General features: G+C 41.0%; 1 protein-coding gene across 1 annotated transcript in view; it reads left to right on the plus strand.

The window, feature by feature from the left end:
• Positions 1-18,877, plus strand: part of HPSE (heparanase) — a 75,980-nt gene that overhangs the window by 45,804 nt on the left and 11,299 nt on the right. The window contains exons 5-10 of the mRNA XM_029599551.1: positions 3,313-3,484; positions 5,231-5,278; positions 8,326-8,419; positions 10,121-10,227; positions 11,245-11,359; positions 17,054-17,181. Coding sequence (XP_029455411.1) covers positions 3,313-3,484; positions 5,231-5,278; positions 8,326-8,419; positions 10,121-10,227; positions 11,245-11,359; positions 17,054-17,181 — 664 coding nt within the window. The remainder of the gene's footprint in view (positions 1-3,312; positions 3,485-5,230; positions 5,279-8,325; positions 8,420-10,120; positions 10,228-11,244; positions 11,360-17,053; positions 17,182-18,877) is intronic.

Raw genomic sequence — 18,877 nt, forward strand, 5'->3', positions numbered from 1 at the left:
AGGTCAGCTGGGTTTAGAAGTTTGATGTTGATGTCTTGATTGATGATTAGGATCTCAGTTTTGTTGTTGTTAAGAATGAGGCAAAGGCTGGAGAGAAGATGATTGATCTGTTGCAAACAATTGTTCCAGTGAGCCAAGGTTTTTTGTAAGGATTCTGAGATTGGGATGAGTATCTGGATGTCATCCGCGTAGAGATAGTGAGTTAGGTTTAGTTTAGTAAGTAGATGACATAGAGGTAAGAGGTAAATGTTGAAGAGGGTAGGGGAAAGGGAGGAACCCTGAGGGACCCCCCGGTTGGAAGGGATCGGTTGTGATTCTTTGTTGTTAATCTTTACTTTGAATTGTCTATTTGCTAGGAAGGATTTGAACCAGCTGAAGACTGTTCCTTTAATGCCTATATCTGCCAGACATTTTAATAGAGATGAATGGTTGACAGTGTCAAAGGCTGCAGAGAGATCTAGTAGTATCAAAAGATGTGGTTGTTTTTTGTCCATATTAGATAGAATAGAATCGGTAAGAGAGATAAGGAGAGATTCAGTGCTTAACGATTTCCGAAAGCCATACTGGGAAGATACAAGAATGTTGTTTTCTTCCAAATATTCAGATAGTTGTTTATTGACTATCTTTTCCATAATTTTGGCGATCAATGGCAGATTAGCTATTGGGCGGAAGTTAGCTGGATCTGTGGTTGGAAGGTTAGGTTTTTTAAGTAGAGGTTTGAGAATGGCTAATTTAAGTTGGTCAGGAACTAGACCCTGGGAGAGAGAGCAGTTAATGATGTCTGCAATTGGTTTTGATATGGAGTTTCTTATTGCGATGAGAAGGTTAGTAGGAATTGTGTCTAAGGGATGAGATGACGGTTTCATTTTTTTAAGTATGTTTTCTATCTCAAGTGCTGAAGTGGTCTCGAAAGTTTCCAGCGTTGTATTTAGTTGAGGTGAGGTAATGTGAGGGAAAGGGGGATATGAAAAAGATGATGAGAAAGAGATAGTCAGTTTGTCAATTTTATCCTTAAAGTATTCTGCTAGTTCTGATGCTTTGTTGAGTGCTTGATAATCAGGAATGGTAGGAGGTGATGGTTTAGTGAGAGCTGAAACGTAGGAGAAAAGTGCTTTTGAATCAAATATGAAATGATGTATTTTTTTTGAGAAAAAATCTCTCTTTGTTCTCAGTATGGTGATCCTATAAGCATTGAGGGAGGTTTTATAAATAGCTAATGTTGTGGGGGATGGGTTTCTCCTCCAAGTGTGTTCTTTATTTCTTAGCTCTTGTTTAAGCAGCTTCAGTTCTGGGGTGAACCAGGGTTTCCTGTTGTCTGGCGAAGGTTGTACTACTTTTGTGATGGAAGGGCAGGTAATGTCTGCGATCTTTTTGGTGATGTTGCACCATGAGGTGGTGGCTGTAGATGCGTTGGAGAGATCGAGATGTGATAATTCATTAGTGAACTGATTTATGAGAAGGTCTGTAGAACAAGGTTTCCTGAATTGAATAGTGTTTTTTGGGAACGAAAGTGGAGGATGTTGTGAAAGCTTGAAGGTCGTGTTGATGATTTGATGGTCCGACCAAGGGACAGGTGAACATGTGATTGTATTTGTGTTTGAGATGCACTGATTAATGAAAATAAGGTCTAAAGTGTGACCTGCTTTGTGGGTAGGGGCTTTTATAATTTGTGTGAAGCCCATGTAGTTGAGAGCCGAGAGTAGGGTAACACAATTTGGGGATTGTGGTGAAGCATCGACATGTAAGTTGAAATCACCCAGTAAGATGGCAGGTTTGTCTGGGTTGAAGTATTTGGCAGAGAGTTCAATGACTGGTGAAGGGTCAGAATCTAAAGATCCTGGTGGAGCGTAGATTAGGCCAATTTGTAAATGATCAGATTTAAAGAAAGAGAGCTCTAATTTTGATGTGGTATATGAATGTTGTAAAGATATTCTTAGACCTTTCTTGGCTGCGAGAAGCAGACCTCCTCCCTTTCTTTTGGTTCTAGGTATGGAGAAAAAATCATAAAGCTGAGTTGGTAGTTGATTTAACAGAGCTAAATCTGAAGGTTTAAACCACGTTTCTGTGATTGCACAGATATCTGGGTTTACTTCAGTAAGGTAGTCGTTTAAGATATGAGTTTTTTTTTGAAAGTGATTGAGCATTGAATAGAGTAAGAGATAACAGAGAAAGGCCGAGGAATTGTGTGATTGGTGAAATCATTATTGGAATTAGCCTTTGATGACGGTTGTAGTGTTGTGGGAGAGGCTTAGTTTGATGTTTACGTTGATTCTTGATGATTGGTATGGAGTATTCGCCATGGCAAACATGGTGATGTATAGGGATAGGGAAACCAAGAAGCATGTTGATCTGTTTGTGTGGTATAGAGAGAATATTAGAGGCTTACTCGAGTGCTCCAAAGAAGATGAAGATTCAAGGGCCAGTAAACTGGCTTATTATTGACCCGAAGCTGGCTTTAGGATCAGGGAACACTATCTGTTGAGGTTCCAGGGTTTGTGGAGATTTTGGATTACAATTTCAATTTGTTTTCCTGTTGATGAATAAAGCTTGGGATCTATTCTCGTCTCCCTTACACGAATCAGCTGACTTGAATCTTGTTGCCAATGTAATTTATAGATTTAAAGATGATATGCTGAATTCTAATCAAGGTATGAAAGGAGAATTAAGCAGATAATGAAAAAGAGTATGATCTCAGGGGCTGCACGAAGGGGCGCACAAAGGGGCAAGCCCCTTTGTCGCGCGCCTTTGGCGCGCGACGCCGGAGAGATGTGAAATTTAAAATCCCTCTCGTCTCCCCGATTGGATGGTAAGTCTGGAGGGAGGGACTTAGCTGTTGTGCTGTGATGCTGTCTGTGCGATCGCAGATCAGGCTCGCCGGGGGGAAGGGAACAAAAAGGCCTTACCCCGACGGGTCTGGGCGCCGATCGCGCAGGCCTTCCTCTTGCAGCGGCAGCAGAAGCGGTAGCGGTAGCGTCAGCAGCAGCGGCGGCCTCAGGTTGTTATTGTCTGTTTCCGCATCCTTCCAGTCCCTTTTCTCTAGGAAATGTTTTGAATATTATATTTATTTCACAATAACAATGACTAATTTAATGCCAGTATTTCTCATGTTTAGCTTCTTTCCCCTCCCCTCTCCCAAGGAAGTTTAATAAAAGTATTCATAGGTCAGGATTCTGGTGACTATTTACTATTTCACAAATGAACAGTTAATTATGATTTGCAGCTTACACTCTGTTTCCATGTTTCACGTTTTAAATCAATACAAGTTAACTACAGGTGTTTTATAATGCTTTCTATTTATATTTATTTATTTAGAGCCTAACAGTTTTAGAAAGAAATCAGGAATCTACATTGATGGTAGCCAGCTTGGCCAAGACTTCATTCAACTTCATAACCTTCTGAGAAATTACAGCTGTTTTAGATCATCTGGCCTCTATGGTCCTGACGTTGGGCAGCCTCGAAAGGAAACTCAGAAGCTTTTAAAGAGGTAAAAAAAAATCTTCCATTTTCAAATTAGCTCTAGAATCGTTCTTGATATTCTGTCTCACTACAGTAGAACATGGATGGCCGGTTCCACACTGAACAGTGTAATAGAAGCAGTGGAATATAAGAATGTTAAAATGTATTTATTTACAAATATTTATATACCATCTTTCCATACGTGATCAGGGCAGTTTACAATAATAAATGTGCATAAAATAAAGCAAAATATTACATTAAAACATAAAACAAAACCAGATAAAACAACAAAAAATAAATTCTCTAGAACCCTAGACAGCATGAAGCTGATATTAAAAAAAGGCTGTGCTCCTAAATTAGGTACCTAATTTTAGCACCTATTTTCAGCTGAAATTAGGAGCCTAATTTTTGAGCTGAAACCTAAAAATTTAGACCCTAAATTTAGGGATGTTGTCTCTAAATTTAGGCTCCTACTTTAGGTACCTAGTTCTGAAAATCAGTGCTAAGATCCTAACTTTGTTTTCCTGCCCTAGTTGTGTCCCTGTAGCCACCCACATTTTAGGGTTATAAATTTAGGAACCTAGTGAAACCAGGAACCATAATTAAGTACTCATCCCTAGCAAATGATCTAAAGGGACAATTTAGGAGGCTAACTCCCAAAGTTAGGAGCCTAGACCTTTGAAAATTGACCCCCATGCTTGGTTTTCAAGATATCTACACTGAATATTCCTGAGATTTGTGTATATGTTATGCATGAAGGAGAATAATGTGCTTATATTGGTTTTCCACTTAACTAGACTTCATTTTGGCTCTAGAGGAATGGAGTTGTTGTTCATCCTGTAGTTTTGTGCAGTATGTAAGAGTACATGTTTGGATTCTGAGGCTGTCAGGGTATGGTCCATGTTTCCTTGGAAATGAATCAGTGGAGAAGAAGGACTGTGCTGAAAATATGAATGGGCTACTCTTCATCTAAATTACTGGACAGTTAAGTCAATGTTCTATCCCAGAGTTAAAAGGCAAGGGGACGAATCATTTTAAAATGTTCTTAAGGGTTAGATAAATTTCAGTTTGAAACTCAATTTTTGGGTTTATTGAATCAACCTGGCACAGTAGTGTAACTCTGTCATCCTGCCAGAACCCACAGCTCAGTTTTAGCTGCATTTTACCTAAAAATCTGATTTAACCACTTATACAGAACTGAGGACAAATCAAAACAGGCTTAAAGAAAAACTGAGAATCCTGTATCAATCAAATGCATGGTTTTATTGTAGTTTTCCTCCCTATATTCCACTGCTGAATTTTCTGTAGAATTACTGTATATTCAATATTGCTATTGCAATATAATTTAGGAAAGCCTAAGAAAACCTAAAGATGATCATATAGGAAGGGTCAGAAAATGTATTCACCAGCTCAAAGCCCTGCTGTTTCAACTTTCATAATCTAAGTCAGAAAGCTCAGCTCACATTTTAATTTAATTTCTTAATTTATAGATCGCATTTCCAATACAAATTAATTGCTATGGGTATTTTGCAAAAAGCATCCAGCAAAGCGTCCACATTAGCTTATCACACACTCCGAAATAAATCATTTTGTGCTTCTTTGCTGAATATTCTGTGATTCTGGAACGTAAGGCGATGCGCTGAATCTGCGACACTGTGTTTTAGTTGTATTTTAGTTACTTATTACATTATTTATCACAATATGCAATAAAAATCGATCTATGCAGTTTACAGTGCAAAACATCACCCAACAGATATATCTCTCTTCCTTGTAGTTTCCTTAAAGCTGGAGGAAAAGTCATCAATTCCGTTACTTGGCACCAGTAAGTATTCAGGTTCTTTAGATATTAACAATGTATTGACCTTATGCAGAAAGTTTTTTTTTCCCATTTTGATGGGAAAAACTATGTCGGGCTCTTTCTGCCTCCCTATTATAATAATCTAAACAGTAATCATTTTTCAAATGACTACTTTAGAATATGTTTTATGGATTTCTAGAATTTGTGCATAATAGTCAGAAGGAAGGCTGTCACAGATTTCTGGGAATTATATTACTATAAATAAACCTTTTTATCACCAGCTGTAAAAGACTGTGATCTATTAAGTTCTTTTTGACAGTGTTGCACTCATGGGAACTTGGCTTTGCTATTACTGTGTGCATGAAATCCATGGGGGGTGTCAGCATAGCTCCCCCACATTCCTAGAGTGACATCGGAAGCCCAAGTTCCCACTATCGAAGTGCTCTTGGGATCAATCCCAAGCACCACGTTCAAAAAATATTTCAAGAAGAGTGGCTCCCTACAGTAAGACTTAAAAGACTCATCGACAATAATCTGGTCTTAAAAAAAAAAAAGAGAAAAAATGCTAAGTGGCCAATTTGGTGCATTGTGAATAAAGCCATAATATTCTAAGGGAGCAAAAGGATGGAGAGTGCTTGTGTTACTATATTGGGCGAGGTTCGTTAGGGCTTCTGGGTTATACAGTAAATCGGTTGCTTTTATTATGGAATACACAACGCAGAGATGAACAGAGCTGTGCAGAGGTGTTCTGTAGAAAGAGAGAGAGCACATACCTGCAAACGCCCCTGCACTGTATGCATGGGCTTCCTGTTCATGGAGAACACTCAAGTGCCGATTACTGTATAATGTTACACCGATCTTTGCACTGGTGTGAGCATATTTAACATATGGAGAACTCTTTGCTTCATTATGAAATATGATCATGTTCAAGCGACAACCTCCTGATAGAATATTGTCAGCATATCACTGGCAGTTTATTCTGTATTCATCATAGGAGCTGTAATCCTCCTACTGTGACAATAGTCATAACATTATTGGGTCCCCAAAGGGTTCAGGTGGCAGTGCATCAACCTCCTACCTTGTATAGCTTCTCAGTCTCGGCCTAAAAGGGCCCACCATGGCTCAGATTCTATACTTGGATCTTGATCACCAAGATTTGAAAGGTGTACTGCATGGCATACACAAATTCCAAAAGTGTTTTTTAACTTCCATGTACTTCTCCTGCCCTGACGCTAATGAAGGGGAGGGCTGCCCACCAGTGCTGAACACCTTGTAACATCCAAGGTAAAAAAAAGACAAAACAAATTGTAAAAAACTACCTTTGAAGCTGAGAGGAGAATGCTGTGGGGAAAGCCATGTTTGAGAGACCCGCCCCCCTCCCCCAACGTCATCACCAATGGAGCTGGACTGTTGAAAGGCACCAAGCCAGCAGGTGCCGCACGTCGAAGGGGGCGCGACAAAGGGGCACTCCCCTTTGTGCACTCCTTCGTGCAACCCTTAATGTTAACCTTTCCCATGTTTTTATCTCCCTTGTTAACAATTTCCATGTTTATTATTGTTCAATGTACTGACAAAGGAAACGCTTGATTTCCTGCATTTTTTGTTGGAATGTAAACCGATGTGATGTGTAAAATCGAACACCGGTATATAAAAATAAATAAATAAATAAATACTTTGGGGCAGGGGCTGGCAGGAATACATGATGATGCATTTCTTTTCTGGCGAGTGCACACTCCCAACCCCACCTTCATGTAGATCCTTTTTCCTCTTCCACACCTGAAGTGTGCTGAAGGCACAGCCTCTACTGCCAGGCGGCGACTGTCTTCAGCATCCACTGCAACATCGGAAGGAGATGGGAGAAGAAAGGGTGGGAGAGAAGAGAAGGGGGCAGCAGTTCTCTGGCAGGTGGGATCTGGGGTACCCCACCTGTCCTGCTGATCAGGCCACTGGCTGCCCCCCCCCCTTTTCTTTGGCTGGTAGAGCCTGGGAAACCCTTCCAGCCCCACTGTGCCCTCTCCTGGCTTCACCTACCTCATCTTTTGTCCATCTGTGTTTTTAAATCTTATCTGGGTAACTTTCCTATTACCCATTGTAACGCTCTGCTGCCAAGAAAGTTTCCTGCGTAAGTTCCTGCACATGTGCAATTGAAAAATTATGCAAATTGACGAAAAGTAATTTCTACGGTTCTCGCTGTAAGGAATGCCTAAAAAGTGCAGAGAGCAGCCTTAGGTTTGTGGAATACAAGTTGTGTTTGTGAGATAATGCACCTCCTGGATATGAAGTCCAGCAGCAGTGGGAATGAGGGTATGGAAAACCCAGCAGTGTGCATGAGAGCCTTGTGCGTTCCTTTGTCTGACTTCACTGTTCACGTGGCACTTTCCCTTACTCCCGCACTGTACTATGGAGGAGCATTCGTAAATGGGGCTTTTAGTGACTGAAGTGCAGGCGAGGGTTTTTCGGTTCACACTCTTCATTCAGTCAAACCTCATGGCGGATGTCTGCTCATTTTACTCCCCTCGCCCAGTTGCTGACATTACTGACTTCAGGAGGGTGACTTTGCATATCAGGAAAGGGAGAGCGAGGCTGAGGATCCTGCATATTGTAAAGAAGCTGATTAATGCGCTACATGATTCCGAGTGGGGGCTGCTCTAAAATGTTCATACAATTTTTCTGAGATATGCAAGACCCCTGAGATTTATTTATTTATTTTTTTACTTTAAGGTCCAGTTATTTGTATTTTCCTAGCTTGGCGATAAACTTTTGGCTGCCAATGTTTCTTCTATGTTGATTTTAGGTGAATCAAGCCCATTGAGCTTATATGCATTGCTGTTTTAAATATCACTTTTCACACTGTGGTAATGACGTTAACTCAAACCACTATGTATGTGCAAACAAGGGAGGAAAAATACCGCCTGCCAAACTACAACTTTAAACTTAAGGGGCTAACAACCATATTGGGCTTTTGGTAAAGTTTGAGATTAATATTCTGGATACTGTCTGTAAAATTAGACAGCAGACAATTATCCATCTGGTGGAGTGGATTTACAATTTTCTTCTTTTTTGTTTTGCAGTTATTATGTGAATGGACGAACGGCTTCGGAGAAGGACTTCCTGAGTCCCGATGTGTTGGATGCTCTGAAATTAAAGATCCAAAATGTTTTTCAGGTGTTGTCCCATCTACCTGATCCCAGTGGTTTTAATGACTACAATCTATTTTACTTCTTTGTTCTTATTTTCCTAGTTTCCTTGCACCTTAGACATTCTCCGTCGCTAGGGCCTTTTTTAAGGTTTCTGATTGTTGTAGGCAGACAGAGGTCTAGATTCAAAAGATTGTCCTGGGATGTTAGCTGGACAAATCTGTGGAGTGCAAAATATTCCCCCATTGAGTGGGTTAAAATTGTTGTCTGGACAACTACTACTCACACAAAATCCCCAGCGTCGGCTGTCAAACTCGCTGGACAGCCACCGCTCCTGTCAAAAAGGAGGCGCTAGGGACATGCTAGTGTCCCTAGCGCCTCCTTTTACCGCGGACCCTTAATTTGAATAATTTTATTACTGTATCGCATGCACAGGACACTGGCCTGTGTGCACGCCGGGAGGTCGCTCCCGCTCTCCCGTGTTTCTTTTTGTATCGGCCTGAATGTCCAGAAAATCTAGGAGGCTTATTGAAATCTGTTTCATTGCAATCAGCTCTACAGTCTGGACAGTTCCTCTAATAGACAGAGGGGCACATCAAAACTAATGGAGCTTTTCACATTTTTTTTGAAACACACTAAAGAGGAGAATATCAATAGTTTTAGTTTCTGCGGCGCTATCCATGTCCTCGTAATGGGATGAGGACAATATTAAGAGAATTCGCTGCAGCCTGCAATCCAACAGTGTGCCCTGCTATTAAAAACATTGCCAAAAGCACTGCAGGCCTATCAACTGCGAAAATTGCCCAAGGTGGAAAAAAAAAAATATCCCTCTGGGCATAGCATAAATATTCTCCTGAGAAAGAGAAAATAACTTTGTAATAAAAAGCTATTTTTCTCCTTATTTTTGTGGCTTTCCAAATGCTATGAAATCTTTTATTCACCCTCAATGACTCTCTGGGCCTTTGCTGAGTGGGGCAGAGAGCCCTTCCGCATCCCCACTGCTGCTCCCTGATCAGCCCACTGGAGGGGGGGGGGGGGGGGGGCTCGTAGCGGGTAACTGAGTGCCCATAGCTGAGAGAGGGCCCGGAATTATGTTGAAAATAACACTTCTTGACAAATGTAGTATATTTTCCTGCTAAGTGTGTCTGTGTGTGTAGCACTGTATAACTGAGGGAGCATTACAGCCTAGCTGGCATTTTTTGAATCAGCTAGGTTGAAGTAACATAGAAACATAGAAGTGAGGGCAGAAGAAGACCAAACGGCCCATCCAGTCTGCCCAGCAAGCTTCCACACCTAATTGTTTTCATACTTATCTGTTACTCTGACCGCTGAAGTCAGGGCCCTTATTGGTAACTTTTTGGTTCCAATTCCCTTCCACCCCCCACCATCGATGCAGACAGCAGTGCTGGAGCTGCATCTAAGTGAAGTGTCTAGCTAATTGGGTTGGGGTCGTAAGCGCCGTATTAAGCAAGCTACTCCTACGCTTATTTGTTTACCCTGCCTGTGCAATTCAGTCCTTGTTGGTTGTCTGAATATAAAGTGCTCCTTAAAATACCAGTTCTGCAGTTCTCTGAATAATTAAAGCCTGCATGGCAGATCCAGACCTCTCACGCAGCCGGTACATACAGTAGATACTTGCCGTGAGGCTGTCTGTCGGCTGCCTGAGTGCTGTCACGCGGGCCAGTTCCTGTGTCGTGCTGACTGCAGTCCTGCTGTGTTTCATGTTTAGATTGTGAATCAAACGGTGCCCGATCGCAAAGTGTGGCTGGGAGAAACGAGCTCGGCCTACGGGGGAGGGTCACCCGGACTGTCCAACACCTATGTTGATGGCTTTATGTAAGTAATTCCTCATCGGTGCCAGTTTACAGCACTTCACATTAAATGCGGTCATGGTGACTAGAAAAGGAATGGGGGGGGGGGGGGGGGGGTGTGTGATTTGTTTTAATGAGATTCCTTGAGAGAATGACAGAGTTGTGTTTCTTCTTCCTCAAAGGCTCTGTGACAGTCCCCATGTAAGGCTGCTCAGTAATTGTGCTCTCCATGCACTGATCCTTGATAAGAGGTTTGGAGTGAGAGGGGAGTAGATAATAATAAATCGGTAAAACACCACTTCTGTAGCATGGGACCTTATGTACCACTGACTTTTGCCTGTTTGCCAGGATTATGAGGACTTCAAAACAATGGAAGAATCTCACAGTGAATATTAGAAAAAAAAAAATCACCCAATAGAATACCAGTAAATATAGACATATAAATAAGGGAGACCTTCATATAATTGAGCTCTGTGGACGCCAACTCTCTGGGACTAAACCGTCACTCACCGTGACTTAGGGCCCTGTTCAATAAAGGCAGTCCTAGGCATAGAATGGGAAAAGGGGGGTTTTTTGGGTTTGTTTTTAATAAGGCCCTTAGATGTCAAACTTAAATTAATGGTGGCTAGCATAAATGACTAAGGGCTCTACCATTTAGTTTGCAGAGGGAGGACTTACAATAATTGAAAGGGAATTTTCTCTCTCTCACACTCGCCTGCCTTCTTTCCTCTCGACGTATAGCACTTGCACTAGCAAGTTACTTCCCTGCTTGAAGCCTTCCTGTCGGCGCCCAAGCTGAGACTTAAGCGTCACTCCTGGATTGCAAGGGACCCAACAGCTCGTTCTGGTGGTGCAGTGAGAGCCCCCCGGGCAGTGCTCCTGAACATGGGGTTTGTAGGCATCACTGCACACTGCACTGAGATTGGGCATTCCAAATGAGTGTTTGTTACATGTTTGAGGAGGGGATTGTGGTATCTTTGCATATGTTTCTTTTCATGATTCTGCAGGTTGTGTGTCCCTTTTTTCTTTTTTTTTATAACAGGTGGTTGGACAAGCTGGGACTGTCGGCCACACTGGGGATTGACATAGTGATGAGACAGGCCTTCTTTGGAACCGGAGCTTATAATCTAGTGGATGCAGATCTGGAGCCCCTGCCTGTGAGTCTAAATGACTTTAAACATCAGAGCCGTTATGGGGTCAAGGAGGGCTCTCAGCCTGCTGATTTTCCAGCTGGTGTTTTTTTTGTTTTTTTTTAAACATCAGCTGTGATCATAGTTCCATGTTATCACTTCTCGGTCTTTTGGCTAAGATGACGTGTACTTCAGTATCTGTTCTGTACTGCACAGGCTGAATGTGAAGCCGTTTGGGTGCTTGGTGACCATTTTTGATTTCAGTAGGAAACTCCTGACGGGTAGAATTTCTATGCAAGCTTAGCCACGCTGCTATCCCACCCATTGCATGCATGGCTTTGTAGTTTGTTTCTTAAGCAGCTAGGTCCATGCATGCAAGGAGAGAAAAGGCAGGCCTGGCTCAGCCTCTCCCGACGGGACCTGGAGTTATACTGTAACACTACCTATATGTCTCTTTTATCCCTACAGGATCTTGTTCCTGTGGCACAAGGTTTCCCATGCACTTGTGCAAAAAATTAAGTCCTCTCTTTTCATCTTACTTTGTGCTTTCCTAAATACACACTGATAAGCTCTGTTAACAATTATGGAACCAAAGCCCCTCTTGAGGAGACCTCCTGACTTGCAAACAGTTTTCATAGTGCAAAGGAAAGGACAGCCTGTCAGATTGCCTTAACTCTTCCCAAATTCCAGGCCCCTTCTTCTGGTTCTGATCTCTGAGGTAGCTAACAGCAGGACCGAGCGATCCAGACTGACTCTGTGCGAATCGATCATTATTATATATGAAAAGTTTATGTAGCTCTTCTTGTGTTGCTAATTGACTCATTTTATTAATGCACCTTCTGTCACCTGATTGTTTTGCTGTTTTTTCCTAATAAGATTGAATGTGCTTAGATGGGAGTTACTTCAGGCAAGTTTTTGGGACAGGTGACATGTCCTTGAATTGGTTTATATAGTATGGTCAGCTGTTTCTTGGAGCTGCTCCTTCTCCGTTAGCCTCTTACCACTCTTAGAACATGAGTTTCTTGCAGATACACCAGTTCCTGATCTTTAAATAGTCTACAAGCTATCATGCTGTTTGTCCGTTTCTGCATTTCTGGGCCCCTTGTCCTGTTTCTACGTTTCCAAGATCTATGCCAGCCTGTCTTCCCCCTGCGCCTTCTGCAGATCTTGTGCCTAAACATTAATCGCAAAGCATTCCTAGCTACAACTACAGTCTTCTGCTTGTATTGCTGCATTGTCTTGGTACAAGTCATTTCATTCAGAGGCTGCATCTCCCTCCTCCTAAACATTTCTATTTCGCTCCATGACACACACGCAAAAAAGACAGTCCCTGCTCAATTGAACCTTTAGAGACCCTTGTAATCTGCTGCTGTACGTTGAGGCTCCTATCATAAATCTCAATGACCCACTCTCTCACTGGTTCTGTGCGGCTACCTCCACTACCGATTGCCTCTTGTCTGACCATATCTTTCTTACTCCAGAAGTCTGCATGCTGAAGCTGTTCAACAATATGTAAAAAAAACAAAGCCCCTTTATGGGGTTTTTTTTTTCCCTTTAACTGTTTTTAGTTTTAACTTCTGCTGCCACCTTCCTTATCAGAGCATACTGGAACTTGCAGCTAATTGTCTGAGTTGAAGTGCTGTGGCATTCAAGAGATTTTTTATGGCCTTGTTTAGTATAAATAGGAGTCATCTAATCTTTAATTGGGGCATAGGCTTAAAGACCTGCCAGAGGTTTCTTTAAGCTGTTCAGTCATAGATTGTACTCACAGACTGCATCAGCAATAATCATCACTACAGATGATCAGGAGTAACTTGAAAATGTCACCCTAAGTGTTACTGTGAGGCTTGCTGGTAAAACGAGTAACACCATGACAGCAGATGCTGCATGAAACAGCACAGAGCTTAAGACCATGGCACAGAGTTTTGTGATGAAAGGTGAGGTTTCTCCCATGCCTTCGACAGCAGTCTTTTAAGAAACAAGCCCAGATAAGGAACAGCTGCTTTTTTTTATCGTTTCTGCCTCAGTTCAAGCAAATCATTTCCCACCACCTCACCCCCAGGCTCCATCATGCTACACTTAATTTACATCCAAAGCCCTAACATCAGTCCGGCTCTGAGCAGGGGTTATGGAACAAACTTGCTCCAATAGCATGATGTGACTCTAGGAACAGAAAGGCAAATGCAAGGAGACAGCAAGAGAGTTCCTTAGGGTGAGGGTAGAATGATCAAGTAAAAAAGATCCTTTAGTGAGACGGTGAAGAATGAATAGATTGCATTTGCTTTCTGCCATGACTAGATTCTCGACAAATTATGTGTGCTCTTATGTCTCCCCAATCTCTTAATTACCTGCCTACATACATACCCCCATCTCAAACAGTCAGTCGCACAATTATATGGGACAGCTAAGATGGAAGCAACATCTGAACTTGCTGTTGGTGAATAATTCTCATATAAGGAAATTGTGCTCATTACTCTTTCCAGTGTAAACACAACTGAAATACATTAAATGCTGCTAACATTAACGTATGTTAGTATCTGTTTAGTTTGTATGTGTTTTTACATTTAAAAAATAGGGCAATGTAACAGCAGGTAATGGTACATAAGGACCATTTGGCTCAGGCAGTCAGCGCATTTGCCTCTGCCTACACTGGTCTAGATAAGGATCTCTCTGTTTTCAGGCTTACAAACTTGACCACCTACATTGCTCTAGCTCTGATCATCACCTTTCTTTGCTGCTACTATCACTCAATAAACTAAAGATATTTCCTAGTTATCAGCCACACAGGTGTGAGGTCCCAAAAGACTATTCTTGCCTCCCACCAGCAGGGGCCTCTGTGAGCTTTAGGGACTGTCTGGTTGATCCTCCCAGCTCTTTGGTCCATACTTCCTGCTGGCGGCCATTTGTTTCCTGTCTGGACATATATAATTTCAAGACTTTTATGTTCAATATATTTATTGAGTGGTCCAAAAATAAACAATAGACAACAGATGAAACCCATGATAACAGACAAATCAGCGAAATCAAGAAAACGCTATACAATGCTCTTGCACATGGGGATATTCGACCACATCAGACTTTTATCCCAATGCAGTGGTATGTCTCTGCCCCCTCCTCAGTCAGCTGAGAACCCTTTTGTCTGCCCCCCATATTCCAGGGTTCCAAGGAACTCCAACTGAGGAGAGGCAGGCCCCCTCCAGTCCCCCTCCATCTCCCCTCCCCCCCAGCCCAGAGATCTATAGCCATAAGACATATAAGTCCAGGCGATATCCATATCATGCAAAGTCAACTATTGAGGACCAGACTCCGAGCTCTGTGGGGTAAATTTTGTAGATAGGCTTCCCACGTCTGAAGAAAAGTTTGTCGAAGTCTCGATGAAGTTCTGGATGCCAAATTTTCAAATAGCATAATAACTGATCTACCTTGTTAAGATCCCTGGAGAGCAGCACCAGAGGGTAGTTCTGTAAGATATACAACCACTTAGGCAATATCACCATCTTAAATAGTGCTATTCTACCGCTCACTGAGAGAGGCAGATTGCGCCATGCAGAAAGCTTCTCCTGCGTAGATTTTAAGAGAGGCAGGATGTTGAGAGGATAAATATTTTGTAAATTGGTTGCGATGTGGATTCCCAAATATTTGAGGGAACCCCGAGCCCACTGAAGGAGAAACGATGTCCCCCAACACTCTCTAAGTGAATCTGGGAAAGCCAGCACTTCTGATTTATTCCAATTGATACACATGCCTGAAAGTGCTGAATACTGATAGTATAATCCAAGTAAGTTCTGCAGCGAGTGATGAGGGGAAGTAATAAATAACAATACATCATCAGCAAAAGCCGCGTATTTAAACAGCTCCTTTTGTCTCCCATCTCGAAATTGTATGCCCCGAACTCCGGAATGCGCTTGAATAGCCAATAAAAAGGGCTCTAGGGTAAGTGAAAAAAAGCAAGGGCGAGAGCGGGCAGCCCTGCCTAGTACCCCTTTCCACCAAAAATGGCTCAGTTAGTCCCCCATTAACCTGAAGGATTTAGCCAAAGGTCATCCACTGCATGTTGACTGATTTGCACTGTAGTCTTGGAGCATGACATACTATGCCATCACTGTGCACAGGTTAGCTTTATCATCTCCTATTTTTGGCCTTCTACATTCTAGGCAGATCAGCATATATGTTTCCAATGTCAGGTCCCTATTTCTTTTACTCTACACCTGTTCTTACCTTTGGAGCAGCCCCAAGCATGCTTACATTAAATTAAAAACTGATATTTTTCATTTTCTTTTGTTTTTTTAATTTTTGCTTGTTTTGTTCTCTGCTTGTATACATAAATTATAAATGATAGCCGAATTGTATTGTCATGCTCCCCAGAGTATTTAAAACTGTTAGATGTATGTAGTAATAAATTGTAAAACAGGAGAATGGCAGTAACAGACTTTCAAACAGTTTTCTTATCCTTTAAAATGTGGAGTCTTATTGTTTGACCTCTAGAAACATAACACTTGTAGAGAAATTCTACATAGAACTATTTTTACTCTAAATGAAAGACATTTTTTCTTATCTTTCATTTTTGTTCTTACCTCTTTACAACACACAAACACACACACTTGCACATATCTGGATGCAAACATATTCATTGGAAGTTTCAGTTAGCAATATGGTGATGGGAACCACATGGATTAAGAGAAGTGGTAGCAAACTATGGAAGAGACAAACCGCTTTTTGCCTCTCGCTTCTCATTTGATTTTTCTCTTCCCTTCTTTCTGCTTATCTGCTTCAAGGATTCTCTGCCTCTCGCTTCCTCACTGTCAGTGCTTCTCACCAATCAGTCCCTACTTTTTGATACGTCAGTTGCCATTGGCTATACATGCACTCCCTGTCTCCTGCAGCTTCTTGGAGTTTCACTTCCCTGTGCTGGATAGTGGAAGATTGATTTGATGTGTAGGTGATTCCCTTGAACTGCAGAAGATTAGCCGTGACTTTGGGTCCTCGTAATGGCTTGGGGTTGTTTATTTTATTTATTTATTTATTTATTTGGAGCTTTTTTATACCGGCATTCATGATACAATCATATCATGCCGGTTTACAGATAATAGGGGGTGCAGTAACTTCGTACATATAACAAGTGCATAAGAAACAAAACAGTTACACTATAACAGGGTTGCTAGAACTGGTGGAGCAAGGAGACAATAATTAATACAGAAGTAAATTATTTACATTGAGCAGTATTTACATTGTGCAGCAATGGTCAGTTAATGGATATTAGACTCGGGAAAGGCTTGTTGTAAGGGAAGCTCTAGTTTTATTTTGTTTCATTGATCCCTAATGTTTTAAATTGTAATGTTTTAGTTGTGTGTTAGCATTCTTATGTTTCTAAGAGAAATTATGTTGTATCCTGTTACACTTTTTGTTCCCTGCCTAGCATGTTCTCATTATAGGCAGGATATAAAAATGGAAATAAAATAAATGCAACTTGAGTGCTAGTGGACAAGTCACACCTGCAGAAATAATAGTCATCCTATGCCCCAAAAGACAGGAAATCAAATCTAGGTCTCTCCTGCTCTGTAGTGCCAAGCCTCAGGACCAAACCAAATTGACATTTTGCTGGACCTTTGACTACTAGATTCATTCTGGATCTTTAGAATCAGCATTATCTCCCCATTCTTCTTGGACTAAAAACCTCAACTTCTCCGCTTAAATAACAAACTGCCTTTATATTTGATACAGGACTACTGGCTGTCTCTAATTTACAAGAAACTGGTTGGTTCCAAGGTACTGACAGCTACTGTTTCAGGTGTGAATGGTAGAGATGACAGGAAACTTCGAGCCTACCTCCACTGTACAAACAGCAACCAGTAAGTATTTACAAGTTCCTTCAGAAGATGAGAGTTTAAAGAAGCATTCCAACCTATTTAATAACAAAACCAACTAGGCCGAAATTCAGCCTCGCATATGTATAACATTATAGTACTATGCACATTTTAGGGAACAAAATATTTTTTTAAAGATATTTCAGACTAGGTTTGAGAATTAGACAAAAATAGATAAAATCTTTTTTTTTTTTAAATTTATTCTTTATTAATTTTTTAATGATTTACATCATGAAAACATAACCAAATATGTATCACAGTACAATTACCGTAGTACACATTTACATAATATGGGGGAGATAATCTACTATTTTATCAAGAAAATTGTACCTAATTAGAGTCCCCAATAATTAAATGAGGCTCTCTTTAGACAATAACCATAATTGGAGACTAGAGTATATTCTTTACACAAGGGCCTTTTACCATTAATTTTCAATTTCACTTACTGATTTATCCATTAAGAATGTCTCTAGATGAATTGGATCAGTAAATCCAAATTTTTTCCCTTTAAAATTAATATAACACAAACAGGGAAATTTTAAGAAGAAAGATGCCCCTAGAGCCACCACACAATGTTTTAGTGCTAAAAAGGTTTTCCTTCTTGCCTGGGTGGCTCTGGCTACATCAGGGAATACTTGAACTTTTGATCCACAAAAAGAGACATCCTTATATACAAAGAACTTTCTGAACAATTTATCCTTGTCTTGTTCTGAAACAAAAGTAATAAAAAGGGTAGCCCTATTCTCGATTAAGTCTAAAGACTCCTCCAAGAAGGTTGATATACCTATACTTGGGGGTGATTCCAGACCTACACCGAGTATGTTCTTTTCCCTTTTCTTTGTTAAGTAATAAATTTTTGACAAACTAGGAATTTCTTCATCTTTATACATTAATATTTCCTTTAAATTTTTTAAACATTTCTAAAGGGGACAAAAGGCGGGTAACAGGAAAATTTACCATTCTCAAATTCCTTATTCTTAGCAAGTTTTCCATGCATTCTAGTTCCTTATGCGTATTTAAGCTATCAGACATAAAAGTATTCTGTGATGACTGAACTAGTTGCATTTTTTCCTTCACCTCAAATATATCTTTCTCACATTTCGAAATTTTTATCCCCTATTCATTAATCTTTTCAGAATTTACATCAATAACTGAAGACAAAGATTTCTTCATAAGTACAATGTTATTATCCATTTTTAAAATAGCTTTCCATAAATCTGATAATGTAACGTTGTCTGGATTAGCATCCTGGACAACGCTAGCACTAAGAACTGAAATAGGTTCTATACTTATAACTTTAAGTAAAGATTTCTCAGACCCCTGATTTTCAGCTTGAGAAACCAAGCTTACTTCCAGGGGATTAAGTCCTACCAGTTCTGTAGCCAAGTCAGTTGGTGGAGTCTTACTTGGCTGCGGTGGTAAAACAGGACCTCCTTCTGGACTAAGGGAAGCAAAGGATAAGCTTCCCTGACCATCCTGATTTGGACCAAACCTCTGTCTCACGACGTGTTGATCCATGGGACCGGAGCGTTGTTGAAGCACAGGTGATGATGTAGCTGCCTTAGCTTTCCTCTTTTTCCCCATCTATGAAAAAGAGATTTCACAAAGACAGACTCCTGGCCAAACTCCCAAACTCTCCCAGACGAAGCCACGCGCCCCTTTGGCGCACACGGCTTAGGCG

The sequence above is a fragment of the Rhinatrema bivittatum genome, chromosome 1 (genome assembly GCF_901001135.1).
Source record: "Rhinatrema bivittatum chromosome 1, aRhiBiv1.1, whole genome shotgun sequence".
NCBI classification, from domain to species: Eukaryota; Metazoa; Chordata; class Amphibia; order Gymnophiona; family Rhinatrematidae; genus Rhinatrema; species Rhinatrema bivittatum.